We start from the raw sequence: 24,964 nt of genomic DNA on the forward strand, positions 1-24,964 counted from the left end.
TTTAATTAGTTGGTGTGTATATAATTAAACAGGCGATCAAGCGCATATCATGGCAAGTTCGACAACAATGCGTAATTTTCACGGACTCAAAATCAGCACGGACTCAAGCCCTTGCACGAAAAGCACAATATCAGACGATTGCATTTTGGTCCACTACAAAGCATACCTACACCACTTGGCATGTCATGCTGAAAATGTAGTAACAGTTCGGTGATTTCCAGTACACTGCCGGTTTGCAGGCAGTGAGAAGGCAGATGATACACTTTGTAACACCCATGGTCACAACACAAAAGATTAATAAATTCTTTTTCGCGGAATGTGAGGCTTCCGCTTCACCTTATTCCCGCCATGTACAGCAACAGAAGCTAGTACTCACCTTCAAGTAACTGTCATTTTTATATAATATTGAGCCGAAGCTATATGACGGCTAACACTTTTTCTACTGCAGCATTTGGAGACCCTCTATCCCTGGCTTTGGCTAAACGTGTGTTATTATTATTTTCTACGATGGCCAGGCTATGCATGTTGTTATTAAGGCGTATAAGGCGCAGGCATATAAATTACTCTAAAGCAATATTTAACCTACAACAGGATGCTCAAGCTGTATTGTCCTGCTTTCACAACAATCTAATTAACGTCAACAAAGAAAAAACTGAACAAGTGTCCTATAAATAAACAGAAAATGGAAACGACATAAAAGTTTGTGCCATGAAGATAGGCAGCTTTCATCAATGGTAGTTCTGAAACGCGGCGGGAAATGTCGGGGTTCAAGGCGATATGGCTACGCAGGTAACTCCAATGTATGACCATGCGAAGAAAAAAAAGAAGAAATTTTTAACGGCACTGCGACCCGCCGGGGAGGCTTAACGGTGGTGCGCTGCTATAAGCACGAGGTCACGGGATCGAATCCCGGCCGTCTCGGCCACCTTTCGATGGAGCGAAATGCAAGTATACCTTTGTCCCGTACATTGGTGTCACGTGCATTGGGATCTCCTGGTGGTCAGAGTTATTCCGGAGTCCCCCACTACGGCGTCCCTCAAAATCAAATCACGGTTTTGTCACGTAAAACCCCAGAATTCAATTCCATTCGAAGGCGGTGGTATAAAGTTACAAAATTATCGAAGATACACTGCATTAGGGTGACTTAGGCAGGAGATTAAGTCAAGAAATGCTTCAACAATTTAAGAAAGACGAGAAAGAGAACGCACTTTATATCCTATAAGTGGTTCGTATGAACAGACGTTGACCAATCGTTGTTAGTAGATAATGTTAGCGATTACAATATTAGCGATAGCGACCGGAGAATGCCAAATGGCTCTTACGAGCGAAGACAAGAGTTTGAGATGTCCTGGGGCAGTATTCACAAAACCTATTACGTATAGGAGTATTCCCCCATCGGCCACTATTTGGGCATCCGCCAACCGTCGTTCAGGGCAGTGGTCTAGGCGGCGGGGGTCAGTCTTCGAGATCATTCATTCATTCATTCATTCATTCATTCATTCATTCATTCATTCATTCATTCATTCATTCATTCATTCATTCATTCATTTATACTGAAATCCTACAGCGCTCGTTGGGCATTATAGTAGGGGGGGGGGGGGTTAATGATACAGAGGGAATGTAAAAAAAGAGTACCAATCCAACTACACCAACAATAGGGAAACACGATGACTAAATCTACAATGAGAACACGAAGGGCCAGGCAAAAGCAAAAAAGAGGGTACATTGAACAACAGGGTGACATGGCACTACTGGGTAACGCTGAACTGAGTGCAGAGTACGAGGTTCACGCCACAATATCGATGTCGTCTAAAAAGTTATGCATACATACTGTCTCATCAGATGGCTCACTGCGTTCGAGAATTGTGTTGGGGAAAAAACGAATACTTGAGAACATTAATACGACACTTATATTTTCACAACACCATACTTTCCAAATTACCACACAACCAGCGTCCTGGCAGCTGGGGAGGAGTGGACCACTCCGCCACGAAGGTTTGAAAAACTAATAGGGCCGCTTCTGGTGCAGCACGTCAAGAACGTGCTGGGCCAGGAGGCATGAGCCTACCAGGAGGCCCGGACTTGGGCTTTAGTTCCTGATAATAATAGTTTGGTGCTAATAAATGTTATTTCTCTCTCCCTCTCTCATCCCTGAAACTACAGAGACTTGCTCTAGTAGTCCAGACAATGTCCAGAATAACAGCATTGATGCCCTAAATCAAAGTTCCATCTGTATGGAAGCCAGTGCTCGCAAACCTTTTCTAGGCCATCCCTCGCATTCCTCCGCAGATTCGGCTTGAGTGGGGCTGGCTTTTTCGTCCTCTCGCTCAGTTTAGTCTGAAATGACATCACCGCATGCAGCCGTCACTAATCAGGCGCTGGCGTTCACGGTCGGCACAGAGATAAGATATCGCGATGCCTGCACGTAGCAGCGTAGGCACAAAAAAAAGGGCAAAAAAATAATAACCGGTGGAGGTGCAGCTGAGAGAGGTGAGCCTGAAGGGAGAGTGGGAATAAAATAAAAGCGGTGGGACGAATTGCGAGAGAGTGTTTTGTCAGGCAGGTGCATGGGGGCTCGTAAAAAAATGCAGGAAGACGTACCGAACACTTGACGCTTGTATGTGGTAGCTGTGACGTCTGCGGAGTGGCGCGAACATTTCTCAAGCCGTATATCACCCTGCCGGTTGAGACTGCGGAGCGTTTCCTTGAGCAACTCCGGGCTGACAGGGATCAATATCTTCGCTGGAATCTGCATCCCCAGTTGCGCTCGCTGTAGCTCGCGTCTCCGCGGACGGATTATCATGGTGCGCACTGGAATTTACACCATTCACGGTGAGTTTTGTGCGTTGGGTTGGGCTACATTGAGACAGTTGAGATAAGTGACCCGTGGTTTGTGGCGCAGTGTTGAATTCGGTGAGCGTTCATGGGTGAGCACAAGGGAAAAAAACGAAAAAAAAAAACCAGCTGATTCAAGTCGCAACGAAGGTGAGGCGTATAAACGTGAATGCGCGATGACTTACGCCGTATTCATGCATTAAATGTATTGGCTGCGATTGTCAACATCCGCTTGAAGCCATGTATTTCGACAAATGTTTGCGTTACGCGAGCAGTGAACTATAGGCGTTGTACGCTCATTGTACGCAGCGTGTGGTTGTGGTCTTTAGAGGACACGGACGCGTCGTAGCGCTACAGTCATTTTTTTTTTCTTGTGCGTGGATATATGTGTGAGTAGGTATATGCCTCGGTAGGTGGTGCACTGGATTGCCTTTTATTCTTACATCCTTACTCACATTATTTTTTTCACTCGTGGTGACTGTTGTGAAAGGAAAGGACGCAAAACGTCTCAGCGGCCACATCTTCGCCGTGTCATGCGTGTCATGCGTGAGTGCTCGAGGCTGTGTTTCTCTAGCATGGTGCGTTGGTCGCATGTGAAGAGAGAGTGAGAGACAGAAGAAAGGAGAAAGGGAGGGAGGTTAACCAGACGAAGATCGCATAAGAGAGTAGGGGCCTCGTTTCTGCATATCTCTGCTGTACAGTGCGGTCCACTGTTAAAGGGAACACTCAAATGCGGGGCTCTCACTTTGCTGGCGCCCTAGCTGCAAATGATTGCGGAAGCAGTGTCAGTGCACAGCACTGACAGCGCAAGTTATTTGCTTCAAATCTTGGCGATTGTAACCCTGCGAAAAGGAATGAATCCAGACATGCTCTGCATTCAAGTGTTCCCTTTAACAGTGGACCCCTCGGTACATAGAGCTTTTCTCTGCACGTTAGTCGGAACAAATTTTCCGACGATCGTTTAAGCTTTGATTCGCGCCAGAATCAAGCTCCTGTTTTGAATTTCGACTACCGATTTTGCTTTCGCCGGCGTCACAGTCAATAGTAACTCTCTCTCTTTATTGAAGTTTCAGCGTAGATGTTAGGTTCATAAGTCGGAACGTTGTGACAACTTTCGAGGCACGCGTAGCTCCCCGACTCTGTCATAGCTGTTGCGTTCAACTGTCTGAACCGGAGGTCGTGACGCGTGCTTACAGCGGTGGCGAGCGGTATGGCAATGATTTACCAGTGTCACCCCAGCTATGCAACCCATCTGAGTATATATAGAAGTGACGTCATGTGGGCCCCTTCCGATGTCTAGTCGCTGGTCGACTGACTTGCGTCGCTTGCCGGTGCGCGCTCTTCCGGCACAGCCCACTTTGCTTCTCCGCAGTATAACGGAGTAACGTTGCGAAGTAGACGCGTAGGAAGCTTGTCATTTTTTTTTTTGTTCATTCCCAGCAGGTCCTACCGCTTAACGTCAGTTGTGTTCTTTAGGTCTTGATACAAAGATGCGATATCGCATTTTAATTCCCTGTGCAAGCTTTCTTTAAAGCCCAGGACGTTGCTAGCATGATATGTTGACAGCCTGCTTTAGTTATGGGTGAGGGGAAGCACCATTTTGCTCCCGCACTCCGATTCTCTTCCAGTAAAACACGTTGTGGGGCTAGTTGGTGCATAGCTTTCAAAAGATGAAGCGCCAACACTGACAGCACACTAAGAGGAACAAAGACAGGACAAGGCGCTCCTTAATGAAGTACATACTTGTGAAAACAAACAAGTAGTCTCGTTAGGAGGCGCGATAAAGTAATGTTGTTTAAACGAAATATTAGACTGTCAGTACTCGTCACTTCACAATTACGATTCGCGCCTTTAATTTATAATATTTCGTGATACTCAGATGAATAAAGAACCGTGACATTAGGTAAATAATGGTTGTCAGTCGTGGGTAGATGATCGGTAGTTGAGTTTGAGATGCAGAGAATTTCGTTATGTTGTTTATAGTGTCGCTTCTATGTCCGTGTCGACGTGCTTGCTCTGCAAATTAGAAGTTGGACAAGTCACGTGACAAGTACAGCATAAATCCTGTGGTCTATTATATATAGTAACGGAACGGGTGTAAAGAGAATGGAACTGCAATCTAGGGCTGTAAAAAATTCGCGGGAGCGAAAGGCTGTTATCTTTGGAGGCACAGGCTGGAATCGGCATACACCACACAAAGGGAAATGCAGATTGCCGAGACGAGGCATTCCTTCTGCAAGCTGGGCTTAAATGGGCGGCACGACGAATTTGGTGCGGCTGCTTATGGTGATGAAATAGAAGATGCAGTGATTGTACCCCGCGAGCGATGTGTTATATTCGAGGTGTCAGCTCTTAGGGCCATGCACACGACCGGTACCACATTAGTAGTCAGTGTTTGTATGGTGTTTTATGGTGTTTCGTTTATCGAAACTATTTTCGGATAGCCGGCTCTTCGGTAGCTAAGCTTCGCATTTCGTCGCAGCTAATATACAACAAAATATCAGTGTTAATTTCGTCATTCCTGTTTTCGCAAATGTGGAGGTCCTAATCTCGCTGTTGTCATAGCATATCAACAACTGATCGTGTTTACCGTTCCTGAGTGCACATTGACATTATCCATTGCTATGTTTAACTTGGCACAAATAAGGTCTCGATAACGCGTTTTTATACCAATGGTTACAATTGCGCTATTGTTTCAAAGGTGTGATGAAAGTGAGGTGCCGGACACAATGATTGGGTTACTAGATTGCACCCTACAGGCTTTTGACATTGTCGGTAATGCTGCTGGAGTGTCGCTTGAGGCTACGTTGCCATAAAGTTACATGGCTGAGTTAGTTATGTTACTTGGCTCTTCCAGCAAGCTATGCGTAAAGTAGCGGTGATCAGGAGATAAAATTGCGGAAGTGATACGCAACCTGTTGTGCCATGTATTGAACGGAAGTGATCATCCTTTGATGTCAGAGGAGCATGGCGGAGCAACATGAAAAATGACACCTTAGCTTAACGTAAAACGATGACGTAAAACTATTCCATTCTGATTTTATTCCAATCTCATGATGTGAAATTTAGGTAACCGCTGACGCAAGCTTCGAGCGGTGCCTGCAGCGTTGTTTCAACAGCCAAATCAAATGCTCTCCTCGGTTATAGGCAGTCACTTTTCTTTACTTCGAAAGCAAATATCATTGCCTACCTTGACAGTTTTTTTTTTAAATCTAATTGGCTGACAAGACGCGAGGAGCGCGAGGAAGTGGAGAGGGTTTGGGTGTGTCCGAGCAAGCAAAGTGAAAGCAGGTAACCGGATGAGGAGGGCGGTGCCAGCGTCTCCAATTGGTCCATTTCCCCCGGTTTAGTGCGATGTGGCTGGTCGAAAATCGCGGCGGCGTGCAACGGAAGGTTAAATATACCGCTAAAACTGGGGCCAGATTCACAAAGCTATTCTTTCGTAAGTTCGCTTTGCTATTGGCTGGCGGCCTTCACTAATAATATGTCTGGCATCCGGATTGGGTAGAATTCTTTCCTGCGAAACATTCTAGCGTAAGAAGTTTATGTGAATTCGGGCCCTGATCCTCAGCTAAGAATAAATCGCTGCGCAATGTCATATACATGCCGAAAAGGCTCGACAATGTAATACTGCCACGCAAAACACCATTGTATATATATATATATATATATATATATATATATATGCAGACACATTGATTCTCCCTGACAGCTCCGAGCAGCGAGTGCTAAAGCGATTGGCGGGCAGCCATCTTCTATTCGTTTCGGAACCGTGCAGTCACCGACAATTTCGAAGAAGGTTCGCTTTTGTTCGGCATATTAATGCATCTTTAGTGTGTAGGCGTCCTTCGATGAGGCGAGTTACACGGTGTTGTGACGTCCTATGACAAACGGGTGAAGGGGCCGCAACCCACAAATGTTTTACCAATGGCGGAGGGCTAATGGAGAAAGATTCCTAGAATCACAAAGACTATCTTGCTTTTCTTCGTCGTAATTATGCATAATCAGTGTGTACATGTCTTACCAGATGGGGAGTTCTCACGGTTTTCGTGACGTCTCATGACAGACAGGCAAGTGGAAGTGGCCCAAAATTTTGTTTACCAATCATGGAGGGTTGGTGGCACATATAGAGTAGAAACAGATTGGAATGGCTTTATGTTGCAGCGCCCCTTATTTGCGTTACACCCACTGGAGTGCCTTTGCGTCTTGCAGGAAAATAAAAAATGAGCGTCTATGACTTTCTTGGATAAGACAACGGCTAATCGCGCATCGTCAAGTCACGTTCAAACGTTTGCAGTAATCACATCGGTTACGTTCTACGCACTAGGGTGTACGTTCAAAACTTGGGCATTAATGTTTCACCCATATTCGTTGCGATTTATCATAGGAATTTACCAGCGGGCTGACGGATGTGTACCTAAACAGATGTGTACTGTGGTGAGACTACTTACCGCGCGAAAATAAAAGTAATACCTGCAGACAGAGACCACGGGAGAGAACCTTAGGTTATAATCAGGGGGGGGGAGGGATCTCCAGGGGGCACGAGAGGTGGGGGGGGGGGGGAATCAAAGCTGGAAAGAAAGGTCGCCCATGGCTTTGGAGCCGGCGAGGCCGGAACCGTTCCAGGTAACGCTCGTATACAAGACCTTGTACACTCTCGTCCCGTGAAGGCCTCGGCGAGCCCCCAACCCCCGGTCCGGCCCCGGTCCCAGCTTCTATGGTCTCGCTTCCCCTTTGTTGTCGTGGAGGCGCCGCCAAAGTGCAGTAAATCAAGACACGTTGTTTACACTTAGTACTTCCACAAACTATTGCTTCTCTTCACCGCATTACATTGCGTATGCTTCACCGCATAACAAGTATTACTGCGGCGAAGTCAACATGAAATGCCTACAAAACCCTAGCGTAAATGGCGTACGTAGAAAAATGCAGATCACTGCCACAATATCTTGCAGAGAGTAACGTTGAAATTATAAAAAGGGTTTTATACTTCTCCAAAACATGAACTCGCGAAATATTGCAAGCCAGTAATACACTAATATAAGGAAATACATAGGTGACCGTGAACCTTGTTTGAATTCTGAATCTATACCGTGAGCAGAGTTCTCCAGGTGTTGGAAGCCCGAAGCTATATATTACTCTTAGTTAAGGTCCACAATTTGTCTGCGGTCGTCGTCCAAGTCATTACTGATATCTAGCATGAAAATATATATTGAATATAAAGCCCCATATTTGGAGAAGTTCTTTCAGTTGTTGAAGCTACGACATTGAATCACCTTCTCGGTTCCCCCGGAAGAGTATACAACAAAGATGGCAAACAATAATATAGTTATAGCGACACGGGCGATTCTGTTTTGTTTTGTTTTCTTTTGCTTGTTTGTTTGTTTGTTTGTTGTGCACCGTAATTGAGTGTGAGAAAAAGTATCTCTTACAATTGCAAAAAAAAATATATATTTATGACGTATTTCTGCCGCGGTGCACTATTAGCTTTTATCCCTTTTTGGATCAATCTTACTCACTTACAAGCTTTACGCTTGCAAGTTGTGCTCTGTAGTGCTCACAGGTGCCCTATTAATAAGCTAACCATAACGCACATACATTTCACTGACAGTTTAATACACATGGTTCTAAGTTTTTTTTTTCATGTGTATTTTTTGTATTACGCACCGTTACACGAAGCTAAATTTAAAACAAAAAACTTTTTAGAATGATACAGACCGCCGCGGTATCTCAGTCAGCTAAGGCGTTGCACTGCTGAGCACGAGGTCGCGGGATTGAATCCCGGCCGCGGCGGCCGCATTTGGAGGGAGGCTAAATGCAAAAACGCCCGTGCGCTTGCGTTGTAGTGCACGTTAAAGAACCCCAGGTGGTGAAAATTAATCCGGAGCCCTCCACTACGGCGTAAAACCCCAGAAAGAAGAAGAGTCATATAGACAGTTTGGCAACGGCTCTGGAAAAGGCACAACGCCCGCCTTACTCAATGGCGTTGCTGAAAAGGACAAGGTCGAGGACGCCAGAAAACATTATACTTTGTAGCGCAACAAAAAAACTCGAAATAAAAGATAACAGTGAGAGGCGAGAGGTAAGGAAAGATGTAACGCTCATTCTTCCTTTCCTCTCGCCTAGCACTGTTATCGTTTATTTCGAGTTTTTTTTTTTTTTTTGCTACAATTTATCATGTTAAGTAAACACCATCTCGTCCAAGAAAAAGTTATTCTGAAGGACGCTAGAAAAGTCGACAGTGCGCGAAACACTTAATCACCTACAGCCCAACATAAACTGCACGAAACGAGTGAAATAACAATAATAATAAATCAATAAAAAGTACGGCAGTAATCGCTCCGCTTTCTTCTATGCCGCTCGCGGTACCCCATAGTGCGTGATAATAAATGCATGCGCAATTCAACGCACTGGGTTGACGCGTTATCGCTTTCGTGCAGAAGCCGGGTACTAGGGCGCCTTATAATCTGCGGGCGTCGGGCTTGTCTGCAAACTCTCGCGTGACGCTTTTTTTACTACCTCACAGAGTATGAAAGTAATACGGAATCCTTTCGGTATCAAGGCCAACGAATCGTGAAATTATTTGAAGTAAGAATCCTGAAAAGCTATGACTGGTATGAGCATTTTAGCTGCATGATAATTTTAAACTCTGTGATATTAAAGCGAGAAGAATAAGGGGATCGGATGGTCTCAATTTCTTGTTAGCTGCAACCATATGAATATAACGGACAAGGAACCATAGAGAGCCTAGGGGAAATTAATTTTTTCTTTAATTTAAATGTGGAAATAATAGGAGGCGGCCAGTGAAAGTGGACGAAAATATAACTTGCTGCTGGTAGGAGCATTACGCAATACGCAACTGCATTGTAGGTGTACAACTGCATTTTTTCACGTGTACATTTGCAGTGGTCATATATATCGTACACTTGGAGGCTGTGAATAACTTGAGCTACTGTGTAAAACAAAAAACAAAAATCTATGGAACGTTGTTTTTGTGACATTGCTGCTGCCAGTAGCTCCAACGATACTTTCAAGGTTGTTTTTCCATCAACTTTCGCATCCTCCATTACCATGTAAACCATATCTAAGTATCATCATTATCATTGTCATGCACGCTTTCATTCGTTTGCTGCATCGACATTACTTTCACGAGCATGACGATGACGAATTGCTCGCCAACACACCGCCATCTTGTCAAGAACAGCTTATACATGCAAGGCGCATGTCATCTTCTTGGGCTAAAGAATTGCTTGTTGGATCCTCACAAATGCGTGCACAGGCGTCACCGGTCTCAGAGTCGGTGTGAACTGCAAGAGCGTGCACTAATTGTCAAGCGCTTTGTTAGCGTGCCCGGCTGCGAAGTGCACATTGCTTCAGGGACATGAGTCCGACTCTTCGTAGCGACAGTTGTGGACAAAATTTTCGTTTTCTTCGCCGTATGGCGATAGCTTCGAATAGTAATCAAATTAACGCCGAGAGCACGATCACAAAAAGGAGATCACCTATAAGGACAGGACGAGCGTTTACTTTAAACTGTTTATTTTTTGCAAACAGTAGGTTCATAAAAGGTATTCTTACTTACTTACTGTCTTGCTTCTTCATGCTTAAACTCAATAAAAATTAGCGGTTGAACGAAATGCTCGTTCGGCCTTTATGGCCTCCCCTCACTGTGATCGTGTTTTTTTTTTTTTGCGTTATTACTGTTACTCTCCGACACGCACCAACTAGCCCGACAGCAAACACTACTATAGTTCAGAATGCTTAAAATAACATAAAAAAAGGCAAACATTTGGTGCAGTCACTGCTGGTAACACTGAGTCTCCGCTGTCAAACCATGAGCGGCGGTTATCGTGAGCTCAACATTTTACAAGTTCGGAGGTGAACGTATGTCATGAAATGGCGTTTCAGCTATCGAACGATGTCAGCGTTTCACGTTAACACTCTTTTGGACATGACATCAGATTCAGTGCGTGTCTGTATGCGTTCGTGTCTGCTTTTTTTTTCAGTTTCTGCGTGCGTGTGCGTGCGTGTTTCATTGTTTCACTGATTCGATGCTGATATTCTGTGATGCTATGGTGCTCATCTTGTTCAGTTGTGCGGGTGGCAGCACAAATTTACGATTACAGCCACTCCCGTTTGCATTCATCTGGTGACGTCCGCCTTTTCGCCACTGTTGCAGAGACACTTGTAGCAACCCCCAATGAACATCTAGACACATCAGCCATGCATTATGCGGCGTCAAACGCAATAAACGTAAGAGTGAATTAGTGACAATAATTATAGACATTTTCAGCAATTTTAGTTCTTCGCTGCACGTAAGAGCTCAAAGTTTGCAACAACACAGAAATCACGTGGTGGTTGCGGCAGCGTTGTAACCCGCAGCTTGTATGGCGCTTGTCACCTCCATCAGACGTCCCCACATCCTACGTAAGTTATACCCGTGGAAGGGCCGAAAAGATGAAAGTAGCAACAGCGTCAGCTAGTGCCATGCCATGGCAATGAGCTGCCACTGACATATGAGACTGAGTCATTTGTGAGAAGAGCGCTCGTATGTGTCCTCTTTCTTCTTCATTGGGTTTTCCTAATGATTAATTACCAACTAGCCCAGCTGTCGACCCAACTGCAATATCTTAGTTAGAGCTTATCTTAGCCGAGGAGGTCTATCTACTCCACAGTGTCTGCTTTAAGTGTAACGCAAAACGTCGGAAACGCGGCGAGCACAACTTAAAGCTATAGTGTCTCGAATTTCGATACGTACCACCGCGCTCGCAGAGAGTGTAGTCTATACAAGCAGCGCGCAATTTCATGAATAGTGGGTTCTGCGTTATAACTCATCGTATTAACCTGCTAATACAATTGATTCAATAGGAATATGGAGATTTGAAGTAATCCACAATGGCCAAGCCAGGGGGTGACCATGAGCACTACAAATGCTGGAAAAGACAATGCCTTTTTGTTGAAAAATTGGCTCCGGAGTGAGGCTCGGCTCTTCTTGTTGGGCTTATGTTAATCCACCGAGGTTTCTTTAAAAAATAATAAAAGCAGGCAATAATTGAAAGCGGCGCGCGCGTTTGTGACTGTTAGCATCGCTTTTGACTTAGAGAACGAAACAAGCTACTACCTGGACCATACGCACAGGCTTGCGCGCTGGATGGGCAACAGCTGTGCTATTAATTTAAGTATACTAACTAGGTGGCTGTCTCACAGCAGCACCGAGTGACAAGTTCACTTGAAGTGACGATAGCGCGAGAACCTTGTTTTATAGAAAAAACAGATAGGTTGATCTGAGTTCGCGTGCGCTCTAACGTACTACTTTGTGCTGGAAGAAAAGTAAATAAGTACGAAACGGCGGTGGATGATGATGACAAGTATACATGGTGGTGCAACAAATGCTGGTGGTCTACACAGCATCACATCTCAATCTTGAGTGCAGTCCTGTGTTGTGCAGGAGTGGTATCGTGGCAATTCCTACTGTTACTGTATAGCCCCTCTCGGGTGGGCTCAGTGACCCAAAATAATGTCCCCCGAGAAAGGTCTGGCGTGTTACGCTGAAGTGGCACTAAATCTGCCTATGCAAAATGGGCTTGCAACGTCAGCTGTGAAGCCTAATGGCGCTGGCAATAAAGGAAACTCCAGACGCGTGGCAATGGGTCCAACCAGAGCATACTGGTTTGAGCCGCACCGCGCGCGATCTTCCGCTGTCGCGTGCTGTAACTGCGTTCACGTGTGGCCCACAAACAGCGGCGCATCACGCGACATTGGAAGAGGCCTCTCGACGATAACAATGCGGTCCAGATTATCACCGGAACAGCGTGGAGCGCATATCGTAAAAATGCACAGCTCTATGCACTTTCTCCACAACAAAGAGAGAAGATGATCTTGCTGCTTTTGACACGAAGCCGCAGATAACGTCTGTTCAAAGGCCGAGACCCTTCACAGTACCAGTATGGGCAACCCACATTACATCACCATCCCTTGTATCTCCTCGCTCTTGGCGCTGTTGTCCCACGCTAGTTTGGGCTGTGCAATATACGAATGGGTTGAAAGCGCACGCCAGTTGTTGCACTTTGTACCAGGCCCCATTTTTTAGCCGCCAGTAGCTCTTAATGGCCCAGTGTGCGGCATTCGGGTACTCCATACATGTGTACGGGTGCAGTCGTTATTGCCATGTGCAGTGCCTTAAAGATCTACCTGTGCAGTGGGCTGCGTCCCAGAGTGCAGGGCTGCCGTTCGAAAAGGCGGCGTATATCGATGTGACGAGAAATGAGCAGTCAACTAACAGGCCGTCACCTGTAGTATTGCACATTCATCTCCTCGAAGATTTTTTGACATCGCTTCATTCCTTAATCCATTGACTAAAGGTGCCCACAGTATCCTAGGAGGAGGAGGAAAACAAGAAGTGAATGGCAGAGAGGTTAACCAGAATAAGTGTCCGGTTGCCTACAACCGGACACAGTATGCCATAGCCATCATTACTCTCGGGGGATTACAAGCAGTTCAATAGAATTGCTCACGTATTGCATACACATTGTGTCCAAGTAACGGTAATGAACGCTGCAAAGAAAGGCTGGGCGAAATTATTCTACTCTTCTAGGCGAAATTATTAGTTATTAGACACAAAGAAGGCGAAATTATTCGACACTTTTAGCCAGGGCGTAAACTTATTCTCATTGACGGAACACACGATTACCGAAGCCGTATACGTGAGCAGCCACGTCGGGCGCGCCATCTCATGGCGCAAAGTTTAAGCAGAGAAGACGGACGCAGAGCTATTGTTGTGTTCATCAACCATACTGTTCTTGGCTGCCGGTGTAATAGTCGTCAACATGCAGTTCATTTTTATATCTAAACGACGGTTTCTTTGCCTATAGTCTGGCACCGTATCGCGTCCGTAGTCGTGAACAGTGTAGGACATAAACATTGTGATATTAAATATGTGATTCGTGCGGTGCATAAGCATTGAACGAGATTACATATTTCATGAAACGGAAATAAAGACAGTCGTACCCAGCGCATTTAGTTGTATACCATTTAATTAACCGCTTCACGATAGCTTCGCGTCACATAGGTTCCAACATAAACGTTGAATCTGCATTTTATTTATTTATTTATTTATTTATTTATTTATTTATTTATTTATTTATTTATTTATTTATTTATTTATTTATTTATTTATTTATTTATTTATTTATTTATTTATTTATTATAAGTACTTTCAAGGCCCGAAGGCACTACATAAAGGAGTGGTATGATTACAAACGTATGCAGTGAAATAACATAATGAGTTACAACGCATTTTCCAAGGTGATCTTGAAACGTTCTGCATCTACAATGGCAGCAATGGAGGAGGGAAGGTGGTTCCATTCAGTGCTTGTTCTTGGGACGAAAGAATCATGATATAAGTTAGTGCGACACAATGGCAAGCTTACTTTGAAAAGGTGATCGGTTCTAGCTGAAACGTAGCAAGGCGGTGAAAATAGAGCGAGTTTCAACTCTTGATTGTAATGGTATATTTTATGAAAAAGATTCAGGCGGGAGCATTTGCGACGGAGGGAAAGGTCCGGTAAATTTAATGTTCTTTTCATGGACGTGACGCTAGAATGACGGGAGTAGTTTGACAGGATGAAACGCGCAGCGCGATTCTGAACTGCTTCAAGGGTAATTATGAGGGATGTTTGACTAGGGTCCCATATGGCGCATGCGTACTCTAATTTTGAGCGTACGAGGGTTTTGTAAAGCATTAACTTAACGGAAGATGGGACAGTGGAAAAATTACGACGCAAATAACCAAGCATGTGGCTCGCATTACTAATCACATATTCAATATGAGTATCCCAGGACAGATTACACGTGATATGAACGCCGAGGTATTTATAACAGTCAGTGGGGGGTAAAGAAACATTATTAAGGAAGTAGGTAGGCATACTTTGAGTAGAAGAACGCCTAGATATACGCATGCTTTTATATGTGGTTGGGTTGAGTGTCATGAGCCAATTAGTGCACCAAACGAAGACACTGTCGAGGTCACGTTGAAGTTTAAGCGAATCTGTATTGTTAGTGATCTTTCGGTAGATTACACAGTCATCTGCGAATAGCCGGATAGTGGAAGTTGAAACGCAGGAAGAAATGTCGTTGATGTAAATTAAAAAGAGCAAAGGACCGAGAATGGACCCTTGCGGGACGCCAGATGTAACTGCAGTAGGGACAGAAGAGACGTTATTGGGTGTCACGTACTGGGTGCGGTTAGACAGAAAATTTTTTATCCATGTTAAGACTTTGGGATCTATATTAAGCCGACTAAGTTTGAAGATGAGCAGGGGATGCGAAACCGAATCAAAAGCCTTCGCGAAGTCAATGAATATACAATCTGTTTCAAATCCCAGGTCTGCCTTAATGAACAGTTTATTTTATTTATTTATTTATTTGGTACCTGCATCGCCTTTGCAGGCATTACAGCAGGGGGGTATACAAATCGCGACAAAAATTGTTTTTCAATTTTAAACAGGTCGTTAGTAAAGATAGCAGTTGCGTTTCGCGGGAAAATGTTTTTCGGAACCCGTGTTGGGAATTACTGAAAAAACTATTGGACTCAAGGAAATCTATAAGGTGTGAGTATATTATGTGCTCTAAAATTTTGACAGGAATGCATGTTAACGAGATGGGGCGGTAATTATCAGGAGAATGTACATCACCTGACTTATGTACGGCAACCACTTTCCCTACCTTCCAGTCCGAGGCCAGCCCCCGCATTTGTAATGACTGTTGAAAAAGTTTCGATAGAATCAGTGATGAATATATTTTCGTACACTTCAGCATTTTCGATGAAATGAAATCAGGACCTGCAGATGACGAAACCTTCAAGTTATCAATCAGTCTCTCAACACCAACAGCATTGATCGCGATAGGGTCCATTGGTAGGAAAGAAAAGCTTAGGAATAGTGGAAATACAGTGGGGACAGCTTTCTGAAAATGTGTAGCAAATTTAGAGTTTAGCACTGCGCAGCACTCATCTGAAGCTACCGGCGTGCCGGACTGAACTAACTGAAGAAGCGTATGTTTCATGCCATTAATTATGCTCCAAAACTTACGAGGATTGGAATACAATAACGACGGAAGGGTTGTTTCGAAAAATGTATTTTTGGTATTTAATACTGCAGTACAGTACTCTCGATTTACGTTGATGATAAGGCGTCCAACGATCAGTTTTGCACGACAGTTTTGCGCGCCTGAATACCCGCTTCTTTTTGTTGCGCAATCGTTTTGAGGAATTATTGAACCATGGCGAACGGAAATTCGATGGAACTTTTCTTTTTGGCACAAACTGGTCAACCAGGGACAACAGCTTGGTTTTGTAGAGCAACCAGTTGTCTTCAACTGATCGCTGCTCGAAACCAGAGAAGTAATATTCCACAAAGATCTGTAATTCCTGTTTTATAGCATCGATGTCTATCTGCTTTGCTGTATCCTGGATAACCTTAACTTGTTTCTTAGTGGAAACCTGTGCTCGCAAAGTGAAGTGGATTATAGAATGGTCACTGATTCCCGGTAGATATGATAGAGAAGAAGCTAAATCGGGTGCTGTGGTGAGTATTAGGTCTAGAATGTTCTCAGAAGTGTGAGTCGTGCGTGTGGGATTGAGGACAAGCTGGGTGAAGTTGAAATCATGACATAGATCTAACAATTCTCTGCATTCTGCCTAAGATAAGCCGAGGCATTTTTCCACATAATATCTGGAAAATTGAAATCACCCAAGAGGAAGAGGGGGGATTTTGGGTACCTGACAAGAAGCTGATTATTGACGTCATGAAGTTCATTGCAAAAAGATGACGGTGCGGTTGGCGGTCTGTAGTAAAAACAAAGAATGATTTCACGACCAGCAATTACAATGCGCACGCACACAACTTCAAGTGGAGATACAACTGGAATGTCATGAGAAACGATAGTATCGACAACCACGATCAAGATACCAACACTGGAGCGAGCATCGCGATCGCATCGATAGAATCGATAGCACTTTGCACACTCAAGTATCTCTTGATTTGTTACTTTAGCAGAAATCCACGTTTGTGTCAAAGCAATGATATCTGCGGAACAGGAATCGATGGCAGAGGACAGCTGGACGCGTTTATTCTGAACACTTCGCACATTGGTAAAGAAAAATGAGGCGTTTTTAGCGCTCGATCGTTTAACACTCAGCTATGATGAGCCAGAAGGACTGTTGCGTGCAGATAGGGCGATGACATCGCTTTGCGCATGGGCTGGTCTTGAAAAATTTACTTCACAAACACTGTCGTTCGCTGCGCAATAAACATACGTTTTCTTGTTCAGAACAAGCTTATTAAATTTCAATGAAAACGACTGTCCGCTTGCTTTCCCAAACTCGAGCAATTTTTTTCTGGAGTTGCGTGTGGCTCTACAAAAGTCTTCACTAACACGTATTCCAGACCCCCTGAGCTTGCTTTTCTGCGAGAGAATGCATCTTTTGTTTTGGGCAAAGAAAATTTGACAATGATGGGTCGAGCCTTCCCAGCTGTGTAAGATCCCAATCGATGCGCCCGAGAAACATCGGTGTCATAAATTTGTAATTTGATGTTGCGAGACACAATGTCGCGAACAAGGCCCTCGGACTGCGCCCAGGTTTCAGAATGGCTGTCAGGAATGCCAAAGAATATAAAATTTTCGCGTCTGGACCGGTCCTCAAGGTCGTCCAGGCAAGAACTGAGCGCCTGGCCTTCACTCCTGACAGCTTCCGCAACTATTTGTGGGATGTCGTTTACGCCTGCGGAAGCTTCAAAAGACTCAACGAAGGCTTCAACCGCAGATCTCGTTGTTAGGTCAGCCACAGTCCGTGCTAGAGCCTCTTGTTTTTGTTTTTGATCACCAAGAGCATTCATCACTTCATTGTGGCGGTGGTCAAGCTTGGTGGAAAGTGCAGAAATGGTCGTTAATATATCATTGTCAGGCCCAGGGTTTTCTTCTACATCTCCACAGCAAAGTAGTAGCTTCATAACAAGAACACTTTCACACAAGCACTCATAAACCACACTTGGGCACGGGAGAAGCAGCAAACAGACGTTGCGAGAGCGCTTACAATATAGAGATTGTGGTTTACCTGACCTGCACAAAGAGCATAAATGGGTTCATGAACGACTGCATAGCTGCCGCTCTCCCGTGCCCACGGAAAGGGCCCAGATGTGACCAGCTGCTTAAGTACTCCCGCGTCGCTGCTGTCGAAGACAGTGTTGCCGACCATTCGTCGATAAACGCCGTGTCATCGTCCACTTCTGGTGGAAAGCGGACTTCAGTATCATCGATTATCGGAGGCAATAGCAGCACTGGCCCGGATGAAAAGCAGGCGGCTGATCGCTGGGTCCACGACTGGTAGCCACGTGCCAAATAGGGTGATAAACTGCGCAAAGAGCAGAAATGGGTTCATGAACGACTGTATAGCTGCCGCTCTCCCGTGCCCACTCTTTATCATTATTATAATTTTTGCTTCGACAAAAACACCCGTACGTATCACAACAACGTGTCTAACGCGTTGTATATCGAAAAGAGGTCACAAGATGGTGCTGCAGGCATTGCTACTGCCGTCCCCATCTTCAGTAGCCCGGTATTCTAGATGTAGAGGCAGAAGCTGAAATTATCTGCTTTTTGAATACCGGAGTAGCGGATCCACAACTGGCAACAGCAGCGCTAGTAGTGGCATCTTGTGCCGCTTCGTTCACTCACAGGTTAGAAAATTGTTGTCGATTGTATGAGTGTCCTTTTTCAAGTAATAAAAAAGCCGGCAGATCCCACGCGCCGTGGGAATCGATGTTATGCGAAGCAGTGTGCGGGGAGCCTACCAAGTTAACGAAACGGCCATGAGAGCAGCAACACGTAGACGGCTCTTTCATGACCTGCATGACACGCATGTCATGTCATGAGTCCTCAGGAGTCCCTTTAGCTACACCTCAGATACCTTAAGGAGAAAGCCTTATCCCCGTATTCACAAGCGCACCTCGACTCGACCTTCCACTCGAAAGGCTCCTTGAGGGCGGCTTTTCATTTCACAAATCGCCCTCCACTCGAAACCTTTAAGTGAAGGAAAGCTCGAGCGTTTTACTCGAGAATCCCAAGTTAGCCCCGCAGCTACCTTGAATTGCCCCTTGAGTGCAGTCAGTGTGTAAACATGGCTGCGTAGTGATCTGTCGCTAGCCTCGTCGGCTTTTTCCGATGGACGCCAGTTGCCTCCGCAACTTTTCTTTCGTAAGCGATGCTGCGCATTTTCAAGGGCGTGGCTTTACGGACCGGTGCAATCCTCTGGAGCGCTTCGGCAACGGAGTAATTCTACTACGGCGCCGAGACAGATCGGCCGTGCCGTCAAGAAGACTGCCAGCTAGTGCAGTGACCTGTCGTCTTATTCCGTGCATGAGCCAGTTGATGACCTGCATACGTGTATTCTTCATGCCAGTGCTATTCTTCCTTGACGTGTTTCTCGCGCGTGATCATACAATACAGCATCAGTTCAAGCGTGGCGCGATACATAAGTGCGGCGCACTTCGAACCTATGAAAACATCTGCGAATATTCCTGCCATTTGTGCGCGTGCTGCCTGTGTGCTTGATTGCTGGATGTGGATCTGGCTGCGCGAGCGCCGGCATTCGCCCCACCTGCAGCAGTTCAATACTCGAGTACATCACTGACTACGCTATTCCAAGGACAGAGAGAAGCGCACCGCAGCAAGCCGAGCTCCTCTATAAACGACCAGGTGCGTTCACTTTATTTTTTTTCTATGATTTCATGCAGCTAGTTGGTCTAGAGAAAACAAAAGTGTACTGTAATTTTGCGCGGGAAGTGTGCAGTTGCGGGTATTTAAATTCATAAGCAATAATTACGCGAGCCTTTCTTCAAAATATTTATTTGATTACCATATCACGCTTATTACCATATGTGCCCAACGGGAAAGTGACCAACCACGAAATCGCTCTCATAATTATACCTGCATATATACGGGGCTGAATGGAATGTTTCATTTCAGTACAAAACATAGAATAACAATACAACAGAGGACAGTCTTTGTACATCACATTATTTCATTGTGATAAAAAAAGGCTGTAGCAGTGACAGAGCTCCTAATACAGAAAATGCTTGCACGCGGTAGCAGATGTATGTCACATATCTTTGTTGCGCACATTCCAGCTATTAGTGAGTGCATTATGTAAGTGTTAGATTGCTGTTTGTCGGTCTGGCTGCGCAAGTGCCAGTCCAGCTTAAAACTGTATCTTTGTAAATATGAATGAAAACAATCCGAGCTCACCAATGTAAAAAAAAAATCGCGTTCCAGAACACAATGAAAGTCTTCAACGAATGTATTTACAACAAAAAGTAAACTGAAGAAAACGGATACAGTACCTATGCTAGTCTTTATGTGCGTTAACATCATTGTGTGTTTATGACCAAACCCTTTTCTTATGCAAGAACCAGGCTTCCAACACAACCACGCAGAGCAACTGCCGTTCCAAGTGTGCTGCGCTTGCATTGGTGTGCAAGTGGAGAAGAGCTCCATTTAATGCGTCCTGCTGTGTCGTTATCGCACTATTCTGGCTAAAACCTCTATCTCCTTTCTGACATCCTACCAGCTCCATCACCACTAAAGGCATTTTGACTTCATCCATCTGCCTTAATAGACACATTGCAGCTGAAGTCTGTATTTTCATCCAGGTTTCTTTTCCTAAGCCATATATAATAAAACACTTTGTACCGCTGAATTACTTTGGTCAATCCAAGTATCAATCTCTGAAACAATAAGTTGGCATTATCCTTGTCCTTTCGTGTTCTGATAGGATTGTAAAAACAACGTGGACTCTGATCCTACAAACACAAGCAGTAGTACTACTGACAAAGCTATACTAGAATAAAACATCACCCATGTTCATATAGTAGACTGTCGGGTGTAGTCACCTGAAGGTATGCAGTGGTAAATCCTTCTAGAATAGACGCTGTTTTTGCTCTCGTTCAAGCTTCAGCTTAAGATGAATTATGAATGCCGGAACCATGAATTTCTTCCATTCGATGCGGATGACAGTTGGCTTCCATGGGGCTTGCAGAAGTTCAGCAATTGGCTGAGGTACAAAACGCAGAGTAGCAGCGTGTCTTGTGGGATCCCACAATAGGCCAAATGATAATGCAGACTGTCACAATGGCGATGCTGGAAAATACGGTAAAACGCGCATTATTACCATTAGTTCAGAAAAGCTGAGATCAGCCAGAAAAATTAAGTTATGTCTCTTGATGTACACTTGCTCATGCAAAAGTAGCTTCAGCATATGACTAAATACTAAAGTGCTGGCTACGAATGCTACCAAATGGCTGCCTTACAAATTGAGGGCAGTAAAAAAGCTCACGTCTCTACCGTAGCACATTATGGGCAACTGATGACTTCGCACATCTATAATCATAACTATGCTCTTCAAAACAAGAATATATGAGTGTTGAAGAGGAATGAAATATGACTTTGATTTTATTATGGCATAGCTGTTTCATCGTTGTGGTTCTAAATAACACGCTGTCCATTTCACCATTTTGTCAATGTGGCGAGACATAACATCAATATTATTAAAAAGTTTACGAAAATAAGTAAAAAAGTACCGTATTTTCTCGCATATAACACGCACCAAAAATTGAAAAAAATTGCTTAAAAAGTGGGGGTGCGGGTTATCTGCGAACATTCACGAAGGGATAGGGTGGGGTCGGCTTCACGGCAACGCGCGGCCTGCCGTGTAGAGCCCGCGTGCAGTCCCCCCATGCCTATCGACATCGACTTGTGTTAAGCCAATAAGAGGCCAACACAAACCAAAGTATAGCCATATCCACATTCATAGTCTGGTTAGACGCTTTTCGCACGGTTTTGCAACGAGTCAGGTGCCGTTTCTTGTACGCCTAGTTTGCACAGTTGGCCAGCCTTGTTTAGGCATCATGAGTGTGTCTCGGCGGCAGTCTTTCATAGTGCTTCAAAAATATGCCATAAGTAACAGCTTAGATAGTTCCGAAGACGATTACGTCTTTGAGAGCGGCGATGAAGCTTCGGATGGCAGCAGTGAATCCGACAGCACTGACAACGTTGTGGCCGTCGTTTTGAAATAAATGTGTTTTGAAAACAAAATGATGACTGCACGCAGTTGTAATTTCCTAGTCCTAATTTTTTCAGATAAGCGTGCGGGTTATATGCGAGGTTATTTTTCTTTTTTTCGTTTTCGTGGAGTTCAAAGTTAGGGGTGCGGGTTGTATGCAAGGGTGGGTTATACGCGCAAAAATACGGTAAGCACAGGCTAATTACCGGGCAGATCACTCGAGCACTTCCGCAGCATCTAGGTTTATTTAGGGAAGCGAGATGATGTAATTCCAACAGGCAGGCGCCGTATCTATCGATGCTTTCAGGTCTGTCACATCCCTTACCGTGCAGCGCAGTCATTGATGTTTTTTTTTTTTTTTTTTTTGATCAGCTGGTCTTCCCAAGGCCCACATCCTGCAGCAGAATACCAAAAAAATTATGTACACAAGGCGTTTGCACGCTACATTCAGTGCTCCTAAGCAACTGAAGTGAAAAGACATAGCACAACCGAAAAAAAATGGGGGCGTTGCGTGAACTTGAAAGCACAGCTTATGGGACGTGCATGAGATGCTACGACATACGACATTAAATAAGGTCAGGCGAAAAATACTAATGCTGGTAATGAACTACTGTTAAGTGAATTTTCGCAAGATTAAAACATTGCGTAGCGTATATGTGAAGTGAGGAAGCACTGGAAATGCAGGCACCAGTGCTGGCTCATTGACGATATATGCTACGATTTGAACAAACCGACTAACCAAAGTACAGTTTCAAAAACGCTTGTTTCCTTAAAGCTGCCGGAGCTACGCACTCAACCACATGCATTCTGCCACATACATACTAGAATTGCTTCTCCTATACTGAAAGATTTCTTACGCGATACTGGATTGATCATTGGACACAGGCGCCGAGCGGCATCTTATGCATTTATGTTTAAAAAGCTGAACCAATAACAGATTGTCGCGCCGAATCTCAACGAGCTCCAATTCGCAAAAAAAAAAAAAACGTTTCGCGCAATCTTATGCTGCCTCGAATAGTATGCTTCAGGTGCTAATGCCTGCAGCATGAGCAACTGAGGCCAGATACATGAGAACCGTTTTATTGACAGCGCAGCGGCAACTTCACGAAAACCGCAATATTGTAATGTGCTTCCATGCGAAAATTGCTCACTCACCCACACTTTCTGTCCTGTTGTTGCCATCAGAAAGCTTTCAGCAGCACTCGGTCTTGAAGTAGAACAAAGCTGCCCATTGGCCGGCCGTTCCATCCATTGCCTGCTTCGAAGTCAGTCCGGCTCGGTCACAATACACACACGGACATCATCACCCATAATAACCACGATTAACAACTGCAACCTGAACCACAAAGGAAGCACAAAGAAACTAGGAGCGGCAGGCAAACGCGGGCACAAATCTACTTGTTTTTCAGCCTTACGCCATGCTCAGCTGTTGGGGTGCGATTGTTGCCAGACCTCAAACACAGTTCCCGCTTAATCTATCAATCGAACGCTGACAGTGGCAGCACTGCCGAGAGAGAGAATAAAACATTTATTAGTGAAAATTAATAGCCGTTTTGTGGTTGAACCTCCTAGTCCGGAAGACCATTGGCTTTTGCCGCCGTCCGGGCTCGGTTGACCAGGACATGTTGCTGTTCTGGGTCCGAGCTGGACAGGGTCGCCCCCCACTCGACTATCGTCGGATTATGCTTGGCCGATATTTGCGGATTCTATTGGCACGCTCAGACCACGTGGTATAACGTGGCCGTCTGGGGACAGAATTTGCATTGCGGATTGTACGTCATAGAATCTATCTTTGATAATACATAAGGATTTGGAAAGGACAATGTTTGTAAGCGTCTCCATGCTACCTGCGTTGCCTTATCTAATTTAGGATCAGGCGGGGGTAAAGTGCGTCTACTCAGCCGGAGGTGTTGTAGGATCTCAGAATATGAAAGAAGGGGCTGAGGATCGTCCTGGTCAGCGAGAAGTTGTGCTGTGGAGGAATCGGCGGAGCCCTGGTGTAGAATTTCTCGGGCGGAGGCATGAGCAATCTGATTGCCTCGAACTCCCGCGTGCCCTGGTACCCACAGCAGCTGTTTCCACTGACCCTCTTGACGATTGGCCGCAGCCTGTTGCAGTATTGAGTGTGCGAGGTGGCCGAGTGGCCGACTTGACCTCTTGCGAAATTGAGATACGCCGCCTGGGAATCCGTGAGGACAAAGGTGGCTCTTGGATTACGCATGGCTAAGGCTATACCGGCCTCTTCCATGGCTGTGATGTCTATTCCGGTGGCCGAGATGCAGTCTACCACCTGTCCCCTGTGTACAACTGGTTGCCGTGGATCGGTTGTGCAGGGGTCCGGCGGCATCTACAAAGAAGGCACCTGCGTGATCCGAATACTTGTCGTAGGCTTTGGCTCTGGCAGCTCTCCTGTTCTCGTGGTGGACGGGGTGCATATTATGTGGCAACGGGCGAGTGATGATATCCTGCTGCCATTCTGGTGGTAGTGATCGCTTGCTGGCGACCTGAGTGGGTGGATTGATGCCCAGTTCTTCTAGCGTGGTGCGACCTGCTTTGGTGCGTGCGAGCCGAATGACTTGGTTCATGTAATGAGCTTGGAAGAGCTCTGACGCTGTGTTATAGATGCGCACTTCAAGGAGCCTGTCATTCATGACCCATGATGGAAGAGTGAGGGCTTTCCGATATGTAAGGCGGAGTAGACGGTCCAGTTTGAGTTCGTCCATTTTGAGAACGCGCAGGTACGGGAAGCTGTAAGTCACACGACTGATCACAAAGGCCTGTAGGAGACGCAGTATGTCCGCTTCTTTAATGCCACGGTGTCTATTAGCAATGGATATCATTCGGGAGATATTGGTGCAGATAGTGCGGAGCTTTTGAATTGCTGCGTTGTTGTTGCCCTGATTATTAATGTATGCTCCCAGGACGCGGATAGTGTCCACTTCCTTGACCGGGGATTTATGGAGTTGGATATTCAACGGAATTTGGTTGCCATACTTCCTAAATACCAGTAGTTCCGAT

The 24,964-nt window shown here is 45.2% G+C and overlaps 1 protein-coding gene across 3 annotated transcripts in view; it reads left to right on the top strand.

Moving 5' to 3' along the window:
* LOC119461572 (sulfate anion transporter 1) overlaps positions 1-24,964 on the top strand; it is a 220,616-nt gene that overhangs the window by 22,907 nt on the left and 172,745 nt on the right. Inside the window, exon 1 of one of the 3 annotated variants that reach the window (XM_049673227.1) lies at positions 2,787-2,832. The exons of the other annotated variants lie outside the window; for them this stretch is intronic. Coding sequence (XP_049529184.1) covers positions 2,802-2,832 — 31 coding nt within the window. The 5' untranslated portion in view covers positions 2,787-2,801. Of the gene's footprint in view, positions 1-2,786; positions 2,833-24,964 lie in introns of those variants that run through there. 3 annotated transcript variants of the gene reach the window in all.

This window comes from Dermacentor silvarum, chromosome 8 (assembly GCF_013339745.2).
Source record: "Dermacentor silvarum isolate Dsil-2018 chromosome 8, BIME_Dsil_1.4, whole genome shotgun sequence".
Lineage (NCBI taxonomy): Eukaryota > Metazoa > Arthropoda > Arachnida > Ixodida > Ixodidae > Dermacentor > Dermacentor silvarum.